Here is a 19067-nt window from a genome sequence, read left to right on the forward strand (position 1 = left end):
GCTATGTATCTGTATCTGTGTAAGTGTGTATCTGTATCTGCAACTAACATGGTAGTTAAGTTTTGCTTTGGCATTTTGCATTGCGCGTCTAGTGACGATTTGCTTACAAATTGTTGCTATTTGCTTTTGTTGCCTCTTCTCCTTTGCTTGGGATGTTTTCCTTTTTATACCCGGTACCCAAAGGGTAAAAGAGTGTTATAAATTTGTGTGTAACAGGCAGTAAAAGAATCAGAGACCAAAGGAAATTGAGCTATGTTATATCAATATACTGAATTTCAATATATTTCAGTATTTCTTGTATATTTAAGTATTTTGGTATATAATTTGGTATATTTAATGATAAGACCGCAATTATTAGGTTTTATTGAAAATGAGAAATGGGTAGCACGTTTTATACCAAATATATATTTCGATATGTTTCAGTATTTTTGCGGTATATTAATTTTTTATATTTAAATGATGAAACCGCAATATTTTGCTTTCATTGAAAACGATAAGTGGGTAACACTTGTTATATCAATATACCAAATATACATTTGGGTATATTTCAGTATTTTGGTATATAATTTGGTATATTTAACTGATAGCACCGCAATGTTTAGGTTTTATTGAAAACTATGAGTGGATATCACTTTTTATACCAAATATACATTTAGGCATGTTTCAGTATTTTTTCGGAATTTTAATTTGGTATATTTAAATGATGATACCACAATATTTTGCTTTCATCGAAAGCATGAAGTGAGTAGCACTTGTTATATCAATATATTAAATACATTTCGGTATGTTTCAGTATTTTTTCGCCATATTTAAATGATAATACCGCACTGTTTGAACCTTCTTTGAGAACGAGTATCGGGTATCTTATAGTTGAGCCCGTTCCACTGAAGCTTTCTTACTAGCTGTTTTTCTTCTGCCATTCAGCACAATTTGCATATCATTGTTGGCCAAGACAAGAGCAAAAGTGATAGCGCAGCAAAGAGACTGGGATTTGTGGGTGTAAGCGTATGCCACCGCCTGCTGCTGTTGCTGCCATAAACCCAGTTAACAACAAAAACTACTACTACTACTACAAGTTAACAAAAAAAAAAGAAAGAAAGCAACGGTACATACAAAACTACTACAAAACACAAACAATGGCAGCCAGAGATGCTGCACGTCGTTGGCTAAGTATCTGCTTCTTTTGCTACGGCTTTTTATTATACTCTCACTCGCTGGGCAAACAATAAAAATAGAGTACTTGCCATTTGCCAGACGTTTTGGCATGGCGTGGCGTTTGCTAAATTTAAGCTAATAAATTAAATGTTGGAGATAAAAGTAATGCTGATGACGATGATATGTGTGTTATGTGGCTTTTGTTTACTCCTTTTGTTCGCTGCTCGAGAGTTCAATTTATATTTGAACTTTAAGCATAAAAGTTGAACCTTTAATTTCTTGAAGTGAATAATCTTATTTGAGCTTCAGACTAATTCAAGTTATTGCCCCTTATTTTATTTAATTTCTGTTTAACATACACAGTCATTCGAATGTAATGTAAAAGTTAGAGAACTTTAACACTTTACTTCTAATTCTTTACATTGCTCTTTCAATTATTGCAATTTTGTGCAAACATACTTTATTTAAAATAGGCAATAAATCTGGTTTATTAGTAGAATAAATATACTATTTAAATAAACCTATTTCCATTTATTTAAAATAGTATATTTCAGTAGAATAATTTCCAGTTTATCTTAATAATATATTTAATTGGTTTATTTGAATAGTGCTTTTAATATAGTAAACTATAATATTTGAAATAAATGGAAATTGGCTTATTAATACAGTATATTTGTTCTAGTGATAAAACAAATTTATTGACGACTGAAGATAAATTAATGTTTCAGTATAATAAATATATTTATAATACTAAATAAACTGACAATTGGTTTATTTAAATAGTGCATTTATTCTACTGAAATGTGTTGCAATTGGTTTATTTGAATAGTATATTTATTTAGAGTTCATTTGAGCTTTCAAAATACTAAATCCATATGAATATTTGCTCTAATTTGTAGACACTTTAATCGAAAATAAACAGTGATAACAATTCAGTATTTAATTCTTTTTATTCAACATTCATTGCTGCACAAATATTTCGACTATTTTTCAACAGCAATTTCCACGCTTCATCTAGCTAGTGAAAACTACATTGTTTTATCTGCGCATTTCAGCACATTCTACATTCTACATCCGATGTTTATCTCTTGATACCCTATGACAGCTTGAAGAGACAGAGCATTGCATATGCCACACAGTTGCTTTACACATATTTCTGTTGTGTGTCCTTTTTGTATGTGTATGTGTGTGTGTTATGCAACATTTTTACGTTAACGGCTGTTGCTGCGTCGTCAGTTGTCGCTGTTTTGGTTTGTTGTTGCCTCTGCCTCTGCTTTTATATTACTTATTTTTCTCTATAAGAGTGAGTGTGTGTAATGTGTGTGTGTGTGTGTGTGGTTGTTGTTGGGAACAGCACGTGAGCCGTGGCATCGACAGAGTGCAGCTGACAGCAGCGCGACAGTGTTGGAATTTTTGCGTGAAACAAATTTTCGTTTTGAACGACACGTTTTTCACGCTGCTGTGGTTTGCTGCTTCCCGCTGTGCGTTGAGGAAATGGTGTGGGGAGGGGGGTAAGATCCCACCCACACTGCTTGGGATTTATTTGGCGTGTGCGCGCAAAAGTATGCTATAATGGAATGCATAAAGCATACGCCCTGTGAGCCACAACACAACGCTACGCTCAGGCAGCTTTCAATGCTTTCGCCAAGCAAGCAGCAAGCAGCTCAGCGATGCATGCAACAACAGATGAAGAAGATGAAGCAAGCACGACAACGAGACAGAAAAAGAAAGTTAAGAGGGAACTTCGTTTTGCAAAAAAAATATATGTATATATAAAAGTTACTCAAATATTTTCGGCACTGGCATTTGCAAAAAGTATTTCTCTTCTTTTCCTGCTGCTGCTGTTGCTATGTGCGACAATGAAATTTGATACAATTTCATATTTAAGAATAAAAGTTTTTTCTGCTGCTGCTGCTGCAAGCGGAGAATGCAATCAAGCCACAACAAAAGAAACAAACTTAAATGCTGCATAAATTTATTAAAAGCCTCATAAATTGAGTAAAAAGCAAAAGTCAAAGAGGCGAGCGAGAGACACGATTATGAACAGGAAGCTGCCTACTAGATGGACAACAGACAACGAACAACGAATAGCGAGCAACGGACATTGCCATCACTCAACACCAAATTGACAAAACATGTTAGCAGCAGCATCATGGGAGTCAAAGGGAAAAGGAAGTGGCGGAAAGTGGGAGACAAGGTCAGCACACACACACACACAATGCACTGACAATGAGCAGAATGATGATGATGATAAGCTTTTACATGGCTTGATGAAGTGATAAATACATTATGTGAGCCCAGTTTACTTGGACGCTGTCAACGCTGATTGGCCGCCCCGTTTGATATATTATATACAGCAAGCAAACCGAAAAGGAAAAGAGAAACAGGAGGCAGGCAAAGAGAGAGAAGTGCAAACGGTGATGACAATAATTGAAGCGACTTGAAGCAAATAAATTAGCGCACAACACACAGCGTATGATTAATGTGCTTATTAAAATGACAGTGCGTATGCGTGTGTGTGTGAGTGGGCGTAATGGGCGTGTCGAGAAGCCACAGTCAAGGGGTCAATAACATTTTACAATCAACTGGGGAGCAACTAAAATATATAGAAACTATAAATAGTTAGCCGCAAGCCGCAACAACAACAACAACAACTACATTACAAAGCACTCTCTGGAGAACTGAACTGTCAACTAAGCCCGGAGCATAAAAATTGATCTAATCTTTAAATGCCACTAAACGTGTTAAAGGTTACACACAAATACAAATACAAATACACACACACCTACGGCAAGAAAGCAAGTAATAAATGTTTAATTCATTGGGGAATTTTTTTCGGTAGGACAAATCGAATTGCTCAGCAAAAATTGCCAAGAAATTGACAATCGATGGAAAATTGTTTACAATTGGCCCACGATTTCTTTTTAAGTGGCAAGCAAAACAAGCTAAGAGTGATCCATGAGGAAGATACTCTGTAATTTGATGGGTCAACTATTAAACCATTATATAGAGATATTTTCAAAACTTATCAGTCTGAAAATCTTAAAAGTTATTCAAAAATAATTTTATATGGCTGCAGCTGTCGTTGATAAGTTGACAAGCTAATATATTTTGTATTTTATAGTATATTTTGAATGTATTAATATATCGATTTACAAAATATTGCTTTTAGTATATTAATTTGGTATGTTTTAATATATTATCAAACTTTTATTAAGAAACGAGTAGAAATCTGACTGTACAAAACATAACAAACTAAGAGTGCTGGACGAGGCATATTGAAGGGCAATATGTTAAAAAAATATATAACAATTATTTCTTTTTAGAATTTTCTTTGCAATTTTAGCAAATTACTTTGCTCATTAAGACATAGTAAATCAGTAAACCAGTAAATTCCTTTATATTGGACTAGGTAGATACTCTGGACAATTCAACTTCATTTTCGGATTGAAAATTTCTGTTAAATCTTAGCAAATTGCTCTAAGAACTTTTTCAGTCTATAAAATGTACAACTAATTTGTTTTAAGAAAGGCAATCTTTCAGACAAACTTATAGAGTTGTTTTGTCTTCAATCCTTAAATTTTCTTTTCATTAAGACACACTTTTACTTTTTATAAACAATACAGCGAATTAGTTTGCAACTTTATGTTAATTGAAGCAAGAAGCAAATCTGTAACACGATGGCTATCTTCTAAGACACTTATATATATATAGATATGTTATCATCAATCTTAGCCAGTTCTTAACCTTATAAGTGAAACTTTCAAAGTATTAGTTGGCAACTTAAGTTGAACCAGGCAGAAGATATTTTGTAATACGAAACCTATCATAAAATTATAGCTTTTCTTCAATCTTAGTAAATTCTCCTATTAATACACACTTTTTTTATAAACTACAGAGTATGAACTATCAAGGTAATAAATAAATAATTATTATATCATATAATAATATTCCCTCTTTAATCTTAGAAACTTCTTCTGTTTGTTAGACACACTTTTACTTTTATATTTTGAATAGTAACATAGTTATCTAGGTAATACGAAACGTATTATACAATTATAGCTCCTCTTCAATCTTGGCGAAATTCTTCATCTCATTAAGCCACTTTTACTTTCTATAAAATATACAGCGTATTAGCAAATTGTTGGCAGCTTAAACTTTGCACTTGCCGCAGAGGAAACTTTTGCTTTTTTAGCCCGCTTCAGCTACTTAGCCCGCATAAGATGAACTCAATTTGATGGCGGCCATAATCTTTACCATAATTATATTATAATCACATGTTCTTTGTCACTCTGCAGAGTACGAGGCAGAGATAGAGGGGAGGGAAGTAGAGGCAACTTTTACCTTGAAGCCACTGTTGCTGGGCTGGCGAAAGAAACGAAACGAGCTGGGCGTGTCGATGGTATGTTGACGTGAGAGTGCTCCATGATTGCTGACGGTGCTCGACTGTCGGAACCAAGGCAGCGAGATTTTGCGACGTGGTTTGCGCTGCTGAGGCGTCGCTGTTGCTGTTGTTGTTGTGCCCGTTGCAGTTGCCACCGTGGGGAACGTGAAGGGGGGAACGTGACAGCTGTGCTGCCGAAGCCGAAGCACAGGCTGAACCATTGTTGTTCGCCTGTTTGGGCGATGTGCTGGCATCCTCATCCAAGGTGGATAACGGCGTGTTCTGTGCCGAGTCCGCCAACGAAGGCGAAGGCGATGGATCGCCAATGGCAATTGGTGCACTCATCGGTGGCAAGGTTAGCGGTGTGTTTGGCAGCGACACCGCACCGCTGCTTGCCACATCTGTGGATGCCTCTCCTCCCGTGTTGAGCTTCTCGAGTGGAGTTCGCTTGTTGTTGACGCCATCGGCGGCATCGACGCTGTTCATGCGTTCGTTGAGAAACTTCTTTACACTCTTCATGTTCAAGACTATTTATTTATTTGATTTCTGTTTTTTTGTTTCTCTTTTTCTGTGTTTATAATTTATTTATGCTTCATTTGAGCAATTGATGCTGCAAATGGATTTGATTTCGTCGTTTTTATTAATACATTATACTTGTGTGCTTGGTGTTTTTTTGTCAATAAATCCGCGCACAAATCGATATGTTGTCTACGTTCAATGTTTTATTTTTAAACGAGCCACAAAGCAAAAACCCCAAAAACCAAATTGGAACGTTCTGCGTGTGCGTCTGACAGCCAGCGAGTGTGGATGATTGGATTTGCAGTATACATAATCCATGTTCGAGTTCTCGAGCGTGAGAGAAAATAGACACGAGAGCTTGCGATTGAAACGCTGCTGGGCATCCATCCAACCATCCATCCATCCAGCAGTAGAAGCAGCAAACAACATTCAACATTCAGCATCCCAGCCTCATGTCTCTGTCACTCAATCACCTCACTCACTCACTCACTCACTCAATCCTGACATTGCAATTTGTATCTATTACGATTTTTGTCAAACAGTTCTCTCTGTGTTTTTACATTTTGCTGTTTGCGTTTCAATTAGCACAAAGCGACTTTTCGATTAGACATTTAATTAACTCACAAATCGCAAAGTGCAGCACTTAAATGCTTTCGACTTTTCAGCTATTGATTTTTTATGCTAGATATTTTTTGTGATTTCATTTTCATTTCCATACGCTAGGCAGATAAAAAGCTGCCGCCTGTTTTAAGTGCTCCGCCGCAGAATTTATCTATAATTTTCATAAGCCAACAAGCTATTCGCATTCTTATTTTTTTTTCGTTTTTGTTTTCCGCCAACGTTTTTGTTTATATGTAAATGTTTGTTGTTTTTACAGCCCATTGGCGCAGTTTGGGGAATCGAGTGGGGGGCGGTGGGCGATGGGAGGGGACTGAATTTCACACTGTTGTGGCAGGTGCGCCATTGCGGCAGCCACTTGGACTTGGACTGAACTGGACAACTCACACCTTTTGGCCCCGACCACGATTACCGCACCAGCTGCAATTATGATTAAATAATTTACGGCCAGGCTGCGCGTTGTGGTCTACAACAACAACAACAATCAACAAGAGAGTAAAACAACAACAACAACAACAACAACAACAGAAAATGCCCACACTTATTGCCAGGCAAAATAGTTTAATGCCGAATGTTGTGTGTGCAAAAATAAAATGTATGAGCGACGGAATACTCTCAAACAATATCAAAGGAACGTAAAGAAACATATGCTTAAAAAATTCAAATTTTTTAAATATCAATTTTAATTCACAAACGTGGGCAATGGATTTCCTGTGATGCGTACAAAAAGAATTATGCTTAAGTAAATAAAGACAGAAAGCGAAAAGATAGCTCAGATTTAGATACACAATTTGAAATTAGTTTGTAATCAATATCAATTCAATCACAAGGTCTTAATTTTAGTTTATGTTTACGTTACAATTTGGATAACCAAACTTTTAGCACTGACAAATCGTGTCGATCAAATAATCGTTTACTACATTCAGCTCGAGGGTATTCGAAAATGAAATACAAAATGGGAAAACTACGAAAAATCTCGTCGTGTGCGCGTGAAAATTTGCATATGTTGGTAGAAATTTGCAGAGGGCTTTTTTTTGCGGAAAGTGAAAAACAGAAAAAAAAACCAAAACAAAAAGTGCTATGGAAATGTGGAAATGTGTTGGGAACACAGCTGCTCGCTAAGTGGCATATAGACTGTAGAACAAGTCTCTACTCTGAGTACTCTGTGAATTCGGGGCTAAAACTCAGAGTTTGTGTAAATGTGTGTGTGTGGTTTAAACAATGCCACTGGCATTAAAAACTTTGATACTTTGTACACAAAATGACGACCCAAAAGACAAGGATAGCTCGTCGTCGTTTTGTGCTCTTGATGTCGTTGACAAACGGCTAAGCTGCCACGCCCACCATTAGCCATGAAAGCGTAGCGTTCCTCGTTGCTAATACTTTCATTACATTCACTCCGAAAGCTAAAGCTAAAGCCAAAGCCAAACAAAATTCAATTTGTGCAAATGAGCGAGCTCCAAAAGCGAGAGACAAACAGCAAATTACTAACTAAATTTTCAAATGTCCACAACGAAAATAAAAAAAAAGAAGAAAACTTTTTACACAAAAGGACTACAAATGAAATTCTCTAAAAGCAGCAGTAAAAATCGCGTGGCGAAACATCAACAATAACAATAATAATCATAATATTTTCGCGCAAAAACTTTACGCCTTTGTGCTCTAGCTGAGATCAAGCCCCATTTTCCACACACGAATAATAATTGCAATGCAGCATGAGTAACTGAACCATACGACGACTATAATAACAATTATAATGACCAAAACATGTCGTCGCATGTGCCTTGGCAATTCTAACGCTGAAGCCAACAGCCGACATCGTATTAAAATGCAATAGATAAGCTGAGCGTGCAATTAATTGCCTTCACAAGCTAATAACAATTAAATGTATTAAACGGCAACGAGAAAATACTCTACAATTAATGTTTTTGCCATGTTATCTGCAGAGTTGTGTGCCCTTGAAAGCATAAACTAATCAAATTATGTGCGCTTTTATAAAGGGTGTAAAGCACACACAAAGAGCTGTACTATATAGATTAACGTTTTGAATTTGAAAGGCAAAGTCAACAAAGCAGAGCAAACACAATCTATTAATATGAAAGACGATGGCGAAGTTCTGCGAATTATGTGTTCATTTCATTATACCCGCTACACAAAGGTTTAAAAAGTATTATAACTTTTGTGTATTGCATTTTCGATATACCAAATATTGTATATGGTATAATTTTAGTATTTTTGGGTATATTTGAAGAATAATAGCGCATTGTTTTGCTTTTATTTAAATGTGACCTTCGGCATATTTTAGTATATTTTAAAACTAATACCACACGTTTTTATCCTATTCAAATCTACCCTTCATTATATTTTTAGTATTTCTGTGCTATATTATTCGGTATATATTAACAATAATACCAGACTTGTTAATATTATTCAAATGTAACCTTAGGTATATTTTTAGTATTCTAGCCGTATATTTATACCTCACTTGTGGCCTCCGGTATGTTTTCGGTATATTTTAAGACTAATACCACACGTTTTTATCCTATTCAAATCTGCCCTTCGTTATATTTTTAGTATTTCTGTGGTATATTATTCGGTATATTTTAAGAATAATACCACACTTTGTAGATCCTATTCAAATGCGGCCTTCGGAATATTTTTAGCATTCTAGCAGTATATTAACACCGCACTTTTTTGCTCTTATTAAAAATGGGTAGCGGGTATCTCACAGTCAAGCACACTCAACTGTAGATTTCTTAATTGTTTTTATAAATGAATCGAGATTAATTTCGATGACTGTATGCGCTTATCAAATCGCTAGCTAAAGGGTATTTTTGTTGGCTACAAAGTATGCAAATAATTGTAGGGAGTGTTCCAAGTTGAAAGCAGAAGCAATCTAGCTGTCAATCTATGACAATTTAAAGTCAGACTTGAGGGAAATATTATATGAAATATGTGCATGAAAATATGCTAGACTAGTTTAATTTATTAATTTAATTTGCCAGTAACAATTTGTGAACAACTCAAGCGAAATGCAGCATTTGCTAGGCAACACACAAGCACAAACAGAAATGTTTAACACATATCGTCTGGCATTGCGATCACAGTTGCTGCAGTTGACAATGAATGATTCTGACCATGTTGCTGCTTTTCTCTCTCTCTCTCTCTTTGGGTATAAGCCCAAAAATATATAACAACAAAGAGACTGCGACTGAAAGCGAATGCGTACCGCAGAAATGAAAATGAACTTGCTACTCAGCTAAAGGCGTGAAAAAGGTCAAAGGCAGCAGCGCAAATTGTGGGAGGCGAAGCGAGCAGAAAAAGGTTTTTGCCTTTTTGGTCAAAATAAAAAGAAAGACTTTTTTTGTTGGTATATATTGTGGCTTTTAGTTTTAGGGACAGCATAAAGAGAGAGCCAAAACCAAGAACAACAAAAGCTAGCAATTTATTATAAATATATATATGTATATATTTATTTATTTTGAGCAACGAATGGTTCAGCTGCGATTGCGACAGCGACGTTGCTCACGTTTGTAGTTCAAAGTTATTTATGTATATTTATTATTTATATTCGTTTAAGGTTGAGTATTTCTTTGTGACTTTGTTCCAATCTGGTTTTGGTTTAGGTTTTTGCAATTTATATCGTAAGTTTATGCATCGATTTGTGCTTCCCGCGGGAATGTCGCAGATTTCTTGTACTTTTTTTTTTTTTTTTTTTTGAGCTATTTCACATACGTTTGCATTTCATTTATTTGGACAGCAATTGAAGTGACACGTTTGTCTAGTTTATCGTGGGACGCACACTGTGACACACGCTTATCAGCTGATTAAAATAAATACCGTTCCACTTGAGAATAAACAATTTATTTTATTTTCTATATTTAGTTTGGATTTCTTTTTTGCAACTCGCTCGCACCGAAAAGAAAAGTCAAAGTGCAGATGAAAAATTTGTAGCTGGACCACAAGGAAATCGCCGCAGCGATTTTCACAGTTGACAGTTGGTAATAAGCGAGTAACGATGATGTTTGATGGTGGTAGAGGAAGTGGAAGTGGTTGAGCTGCTGCTGCTGCTGCTGCGGCGGTGGCTGCTGCAACGTTGATGCCAGCCAAGAAGCGTTCAGTGGCGTTTTGGCCGGGCGCGCATCTGCAGGCAGCTGCGAAGCTTAAGGAAGAGATAGCGACAGAGGCGACCACGACCACGGCAACGACAGCGACGGACTACGACGACGACTGCGACGAGACGGCGAATGAACCTTTTAGCTTAAACTCTACGAAAGAACTGGAGCAAGCGGATAGCGGCCGCTACGCAACGACGCCGACGATGCCGACAGCAAAACACCAGCAACGACACCAACAACAACAACGACAACAAGAGCGAAAAAACACCAAAACGAGAACGACGCCGACGATGACAACAACGCAAAGGCAAACGCAACGCGAGCTGCCGCAACAACAAATAGCGTAGACCGCCAAAAAAGTAAAAAAGCTTCCATTCAATGCGAGAGAGCGAACCCGAGCAAATCGAAAAGAGCGAAAGGGAGTGTGAGAGTGCGAGAGAGAGAGAGTGAGACAATGAGGGAGCGAGCGTTTAAGTGGCAGCCTGCCAATTAGCGCTAGCAGCCGTCATACGTTGCGTATACGTTATATGCTCGCAAAGCCAAAAGCTTTCCGTTCGCTCTCTCTCTCGCAGCTGCATGCTCTCTTCGCTTGCTGAAAGCTTTGTTGTTGTCATACACAAACACACACTCTCAAACAAACACACTCTCACATACAGTTGAAAGCCTTTCAGAATCGCACAAGCAACCGAAAGAAAAAAATCAGTTGAAAACTACAAACTGTTATGGAAGGATCTCAATGGTTGATCGCTTAAGGTGCCGTAAATAATCATCTGACGCAAAAGACTCTTAATGTGCACGTCATGAAACATTAAACTGCAATAAACCGCTCGGCAATGGCATCAAAAATAAGCAGCAACCACTTCAACAGCTAACTGTAAAAAAGTGTCGCATAAAAAGCACATTAAGACGATGTTGCGAAACGCTAAAAGCAAGTCATATATAATTCAGAAGAAGTTTGTTTGACTCATGAACACACACACACACACATACATATACGCATGTGCTTGATGCACGCAGCGCGAAGGCAGCTGGGAAAATCTCATTAAGTCCTGCTATGAATTTTAAACATATTGCAGACAAGTCGAGCCGAAAAACTAGTTCAGTGGCAACACCAGCAGCCAATAGTATGTCAGCAGCATCCTTAACAATAAAGCTGCACGAAGACATTCGAGAGCACGAATGAGAGCATGACATACGCGCTTTTAATGTGAGTTAGGACCACAGAACAGAACTAAAGCAACGAGCTTTCTTGCATTGCTAGCAAAAGCTTAAATGCTTAAGCTATGCATTAACAGCAAGCGACAATGCTAAACCATAACAGCAATTGTTAAGTTTGCAGAATGTAGAGTTTACAGCGCGACGGCTAAATGACATACTGTTAAGGCTGCAGTGCTGTTATGTTAATTAACAGAAAACTAGCACTTACCTTATTATCACTGTCTGTTGTGTTGCCGGAGCCAAAGCTGGCCAGCGAGCAACGATCGTGATCGTTCTCGGTGAGCGGCTCGTCCAGATCACGTGAGGAGCGCTGCGAGGAGCCCGAATTCTTCGCTGGCGACTTTGGCAACGTAAGCGAGGTGCCCGAGAAGCAAGTTTCCTGCATGACTTCACGCAGTTTCTTCACCCAAATCTGAGGAATAAAACAAAATATTATTTGGGGAATTTTTAACCAATAACACTGTAATCTTACCTGCTTGGTTTCCAGGCTATTGGCCTTGAGCACAATGCGGCAATCGGAGAGCATGGGGGAACGTCCAGTCCACACCGCAAACTTGGTTTCATCGCCCTCGATGTGCTCCGTGATGCCCATGTCTGTGGTCATCAGTTTGCTCTTGAACTGATACTTGACCACATTCGATTCTTTCACTTCCTTAGCGAACAGCAAATACAACTCGAAGAGGAACACACGACGTTCACGTCCCTTACGAATGATCTGCTTAGTGTCCCACGCCTGGAATGCCTCCTGGAGCACCACCTCGCCCAGCTTGTCGATGGACACATCACAGTTCTCGAGCAGCGACAGATGCATGGCATCGTTGGCCTTCTTCGGCACATTGAGCATGACCTCGAGACCCTCCTTGATCTCGCCATGGCTGCCCTCACAGCACGACAACAGATCCTTGAGCAGCAGCTGGTATTTGGTGATGCGCTGCACCGGCTTAATCAGATACGCCGGCAGCGGATGCTCGACCTCAAGACGACGCTGCAACTCCTCAAAGTAGTTGCCTGCATGCTGCACCAGCAGATTGTTCGATGTCGGTTTATTCTTGCAATAATGCACATACATATCGAACTTGACTGCCCACGTCACGAAACAATGGCCCACATCCTCAGGCATTGTTTCGTATTTCTCGAGTTCACGCAAAAAGATCTTCTGATGGAAATGATGGATCTCCCGTATATTGCCAAAGATAATATCCTCCTGGCCAATCAAAGCGGGCGGCACATTGCGTCCGCTGCGGAACTCTTCGAGGAAGCACTTGATGCACGTGGCCAGATCGTTGACATAGGCGCGTTCCGTTTGCATCAGTTCCGCCATGATGAACTCTTTTCGTCGCGCCGACTTGCGTTTCTCCTCGTTGATCTCCTTGCTGGCTGCCGAACTGGCGGAAGTCGTCAGCTTCGCCTCGAGCGTCGGATCCGAGTGACGATCGTTGCTGCTACTAGCGCCCGATGTGCTGCTAATCGAACTATTTGCATCGGATTCGGGTTGCATATGGAGCTGTTGCTGCTGCGTCATGCCCAACGACTTCTCCAGCTGCTCACAGTAGCTGTCCATGCGATTACTAAAGTCCTTGTAGCGCTGATCCACCGAAGCAACCCACTGCTTAATGCTGCTGGCATGTGCATGTCCCTTCTCGACCAAACTATCGGCCAATTGTATCAGCAGCTTGACTCGCTCACGTGTCTCCTTGGCGGTACTACGGAATTCGTTGTGTTCCTTTAGCAGTCCCTCGGTCTCCTCGCGTGAGATGCCCACGAGATTCGTGCGTGACGAGAGATAACCCTCGCCAGTGTTGTGTATCCATTCGATGGCCTGTTTGGCGCTGCGTTCGAACAGCACAAATTGCTGGCACTGATCGAGCGATTTCTTGCGCAACGTCCAGAAGTCGAGCACTTGATTCTCTTGCGTGAGCAGCTTGTCCAGTTTGCTCTTAACATGCGCCTCGCAATTGCCCTGCGGATACTGGTAATACTGCTGCGATCGATTCGCATACTTGAGGAATGTCTCTGCCGTGCGACGCGCCAATGTGCAGGCCTTCAAGAAGGCCTCCTTCTGCTCCTGATGCTTCGATATCAATTGCACAATCGTCTGTGCCTTATCGCTGCTCCCTCCACCGCCACACCAATCGTCCTCGCGTCGATACTCGCGCTCCAGACTGTCCAGCACCGAGCACACCTGCTCGGCCGTCTTGTAGAAATTGATGGACGCCGTCACGAGTTTGTGTCGCTCCTCTGCGTAGGTGACCAATTGCTGCCACTTTTTGGTAACATCATCACTGATATCCCGTATTGACGTGGGGTCGTAATGATTCGCATTGATGAGCGCATCCGCACGGTATTTTACTTGCACGGCCGAAGTGTGCGTCTTCTCAATGGCAATCTAAAGCAGAAGAAGTTGATTAATAATGGGAAAACTAGATAGCCTAGAAAACTAGGATTGTTCGAGTCTTCTGACATCATTGCTCATTAGTTTAAACTAGCTTTAGGTTAAACTTTTATCGATTGAACGTATTTTTAAGCACTGTTTATAGCATTGTTCATTGCCAACTTTCCATTAGATAGTTGCAGAACAGTATTATTTTTATACAAACCCTCGGACAGACAAGCAAATATACTTGAAAAGGATTCATCGTGCCGTTTAAAGTATTTTACAGTCAACTAAATAAATTTGTATAATACTAGGCAAAGAAATAAGTAGCTAGTTATCTTTGAGCTCATATTAAATGCACAAAGCTGCAGTTATCTACTAAATTTGTAACATTATTCAAGTCCAGACATGCTTTAATTTAACTTGTGATTTCGCTTGTTGTGTCTCAATTTCAAAACCATAAAAACAGCTGTCTGAAACGCGATAAAAGTAGCAACTAAAATTCCATTTGTAATCCATCGTCACGCACCTGAAACTGTTCGTGTTCCTTGCGCAGCTGTTCCGCCTCCTGCAGACTGTTGGGCGTCACGAAGCTGGCCACCAGCATGGCCTCGCCATTGCGTATCCACGAGATCACCTGATTGGCATCGTTCTGGAACTGACACAGCTGCACAGCCTGTTCCAATTTCGCACGCTTTGCCTCCGACAACTCCTCCAGATCGATTTCACGTTCTCGCAAGAAGTCCAAGAGGTATTCGATGCGTGCCTGCGCCGTGTGCGTGGCGTCAGCCATGGAAATGAAGCCCGCATTCTCGAAAAGCTGCAACAGATCCTGACCCTGTTGCAGCACCTCGTATGTGGTATTTTGTATATCGGTCACAGATTCGTTGTGCATGCGTATGAGCTGCTCGGCCTTCTGATAGTCACGCGACAGATCCGCATGCTGTAGCTCCTCCGACCAGATCTCCAGCTGCGATGACAAGTCCATGGCATCGCGCTCAAAGTAACGCAATCGAAGTATAAGATCAGCGCGGAATTTGCGTGCAGACCAAAGTTCTTCCACTTCGATTTTCTGCTTGCTCAGTTTCTCGAGCGTCGCTTCGAGGGCAGCCAACGAACCCGTATTGTCCACATACTCCAGCGCACGCATCTCCTGCAGCAATGCTTCGCCCTGGGCAATAATCGTCATACAAGCATTCACAGTGCTCTCTTGCTGATCTCTGTACTGTTGCAGCAAACGTTCGATGCCCTCGAGATTCTCCTGCGACAGACGCGTCTCATCTGTGCTCACATCCGTGCGCAATGATTCAATCCATGCTGTGACCTCCTTTTCGTGCGTATAAAAGATGACAGCCATTTCGAGACGACGTCGTCGTTGCTCCACACGCTCTGCAAAGCTGGCCACCTGCAGCTCCAGCTCACGTGCCACTGAGTATATTTCATTGGGATCCGCTTCGCCACTTCTGGCCAACTCCTCAGCAGCGGACAGCAGTTTCTCTGCATTGCTGTAAGTATTCTGTGCGACATTCTCAAAGTGCTCGTGTGACTTTTGATAGACACGCGCCTTCTGCAGATTGCGTCCAATGCCAGTGTTCTTGCGCAAAAACACTTCGCCATGATTCTTGAGCCAGTCGAGCACCTGCTTCACATCCTCCTGGAAGAGGCGCAGCGCCAACGTCTGATGCAACCGTATCTTCTCCTGATGCCACTTCGCCTCGAGTGTGCGATGATGGCTCAATATTTGGTGTATGACCGCCAGGACATGGCTGGCGCCCTCGCTGTAATCCGCAGCGGGATTCTGTCGCTCGTACTTGTTGTAGCTGCTGCTGTTGCTGTTCTTGCGATGATCCGGCACTCCAGGCGGCGGCGGTTGGTTGCACACTTGCACCAAATGATCGAGTTGATACAATAGCTTCTTGCTCGTCGAATGCACCTCGGTGTAGGCCTGACACATGGCCTCGTACAGCGACTGATGCGTTCGTATTGCCGTCTCCAGACTCTGTATATCACAGGGCAGCGGCTGCGATGCCTGGCAAGCGGCTGCCCAGCTGGCCACACTATTGCAATACTGCTCGGCCTTGTGGTGGAAGAGCACACTCAACTGCAGCACCGCAGTGCGTTCATCCAAGCCAGCGCCAAAATCCTTCCAGGTGCGATCCAATCGCTGTGCCAACGTCTTGATATGCTGTGCCGCATAGTGTTGGCTCTCGATGAGACGCGCGGCCACCGCTAAAATCCGATCGATATTCACATTCACATTCATCGAAGCGACAGCGAACTTTTGATGCTCATCCTGCAGCGATTTGGCCACCGAATAGTTGTGTCCAATCTCCACGTAGCTCATTTGGAACACATCACGATTGTGTAGAATCCAATCGAACATTTTCTCGCAATCCTGCTCGAAGAGACGCCACTGAAAGCACTGATCCAGCTTGACTTTCTTGTGCTGCCACAGCATAAGCAAACGCTCTTGTCCCGTGTGGATGAGGTCGATTTGTCGCATCGCTTTATTGATCGCCGCCGACATATCCGGATTATTATTGGTGGCAACGCGTGCATTTTGCTGCTGGCCAGCTGATGAGGTGCCTGAATCGGAGCATTCCGATGGCGCTGAGCCGCCAGTGCACTGCAAAGGAAGTGAGTTAAGTTAAAGAGTACTTTTAAGTAGTTAAATTCACTCGCTCACCTGTCCAGCTGCTCCGGCATTGGCAGCTGCTGCCATGTTGATTTTGGTCACCAGCTTTTTTGCCCTGCATATCGAGATCCTCGATGGGCAGCTTGGTGATCTTTTTTGCGCATTTCGTTGTGATGATCGATGGCATGCCGTGCCAGACTAACGTCCTCGGCAAAATCGTTGCGATTGAGATCCTCCTGCAGATCATCGATGCGATCGGCCATATCCCCAGCTTGCCAAAAGAAATCCTCGATGGCCAAGCGTGCGTCTGTCCACTGCTGATGATCGTACACCTGCTGGCCATCAAAGTCCGCCGTTAGCTGATGCGATTCAGCGATCTTGTTGAGCGCCTCTATCGAAATGGTTTGCGTCTCAAATTTGTATTTATTCGAGCTGATCGAGGCGCGTTGCTTTTGCCAAAAGTTGTCCGGCTTGATAATGACAACGTTGTGTATATTGGCGCTAAAATGCTCCTGGAGTACCTTCAATATTGTCTTGACGTTCGTCGAGCAGTTGCCATTGCCTCGCATGTCAATGATGACTGTGAAGCCGAGATTCTTGGCCGCATCGCTGCAAGTGAAAGGTGACCATTAGTTGGGAATGTTAACAAGAGACTGAGAGATAGAGAGAGAGGAAATTGAGAGAGGGAAAGAGAGGTAAGTGCTACGTGAGTGAGAGTGTTGTTGCTGCAAAGTGAGCTGTAGATTCTCCATTTGGTTCGTTGCTCTGTTTACGTCTTTTGCATAAATTACGACATTTCTTTCAGCCGTATGGCCCAAACGCATTTTCTATTGCTTTGACACCGATTTCAGCTAATAATTTCCGACAATACCGTTTTCCCCGACTCACCCCTCCCTCTCTTCCGTCTCTTTCTCACACTTTATCGTGGCCAGACGTGCCGCTTGTGTCGTGTCTTTGCGCTCTGATTTGCATTCTATTTGAATTTTAATCACAACATTAACTATAAATATTTATTTTATTGATATTGTCAAGTCGTCTCTTCTGTTCTGCTCTTTTATACCTCTTCTTCCCTCTGTATTTCTATCTCTTTCTCGAGGTATTCTTCTGCTTTAATGTTCTACTGCTACGCTTTTTAACACACACACAAAGTTGTCTTGCCGCTATTTCTTGGCCCCATTGTTGCTTTGTGCGGTTTTTCGAGCATTTCTAGGGGTTTAAGAACCCAGAACTCAGAACCCAAAACCAGAAACCAAACCGCGCTCTGAATTTATTCAGAAATGAAAGAATTCTGCGAGTTGGGTTTTTTAATCGCAATTTATAGACGTCGCCATTGCAATTTCCGGAATTGCTTTTGGCATACGAAAAATACATATATGTAAAAATATGTTCAGCTAATTTTTCTTGTTCATGAAAGAATTTCATTGATTGTGCGAATTCTTGTTGATTACTTATTATAAAAATCGCAATGTAAATGTGTCTGTTGTTGGCAATTCCGGGCAATTTGTTTGCGATGATTAATAAACACGCGCAAAATGAGGGCAGGAAATTTTTAAACAACAATTTTGTTGTTGGTTGTTTATCAACAAAACTTCAGGCAGATGAGACGCGTAATGTGTCGTCATAAGGTTTCATGGTTCCCAAAAATGTCGCGACATTTGAAATAAGAAACAGAGAGAGAAAGAGAGAGAGAGAGAGGCAGTCAATGCACACTAATCAAGAATCGTTTATTTAACCCATAAATCTGTAAGCATTAAACAAGGGATTGAGCAACACACAACAACAAGACACGCAGAAGAAGACGGAGACGAAGACGAATCAAGAGAAGAAGATGGAGACGAAGACTGCGCTTCAAAGGAAGTTGGCCCCGGTACGTGTCTAAAATGTTGAGAACTTATTGTTGCATTGTTGTTGTGGGAGTATAAAATCTGTGTGTATATATATAAAAAGAGTATTTCTGCTGCCAATTTGGCGAATCGAGCAGACAAAGGGAATGTGCGCGACGCAAAGAAATAAACAAAAATGTGTGTTTTTTTCGCATGAAAACAA

At 41.0% G+C, this 19067-nt stretch overlaps 1 protein-coding gene across 2 annotated transcripts in view; it reads right to left on the reverse strand.

The window, feature by feature from the left end:
* The window catches only part of LOC133842611 (kalirin), a 45528-nt gene extending 28292 nt beyond the window's left edge, over positions 1-17236 (reverse strand). Inside the window, exons 1-4 of one of the 2 annotated variants that reach the window (XM_062275782.1) lie at positions 17073-17236; positions 14916-17012; positions 12485-14398; positions 12221-12424 (exon numbers count right to left, since the gene is read on the reverse strand). In XM_062275782.1, coding sequence (XP_062131766.1) covers positions 12221-12424; positions 12485-14398; positions 14916-17012; positions 17073-17108 — 4251 coding nt within the window. In that variant the 5' untranslated portion in view covers positions 17109-17236. Of the gene's footprint in view, positions 1-5499; positions 5744-12220; positions 12425-12484; positions 14399-14915; positions 17013-17072 lie in introns of those variants that run through there. The other variant, XM_062275786.1, reaches the window with a different exon arrangement.
* Between the last annotated feature and the right edge of the window lie 1831 nt (positions 17237-19067).

This window comes from Drosophila sulfurigaster, chromosome 3 (assembly GCF_023558435.1).
Source record: "Drosophila sulfurigaster albostrigata strain 15112-1811.04 chromosome 3, ASM2355843v2, whole genome shotgun sequence".
In the NCBI taxonomy this organism is placed as follows: Eukaryota; Metazoa; Arthropoda; class Insecta; order Diptera; family Drosophilidae; genus Drosophila; species Drosophila sulfurigaster.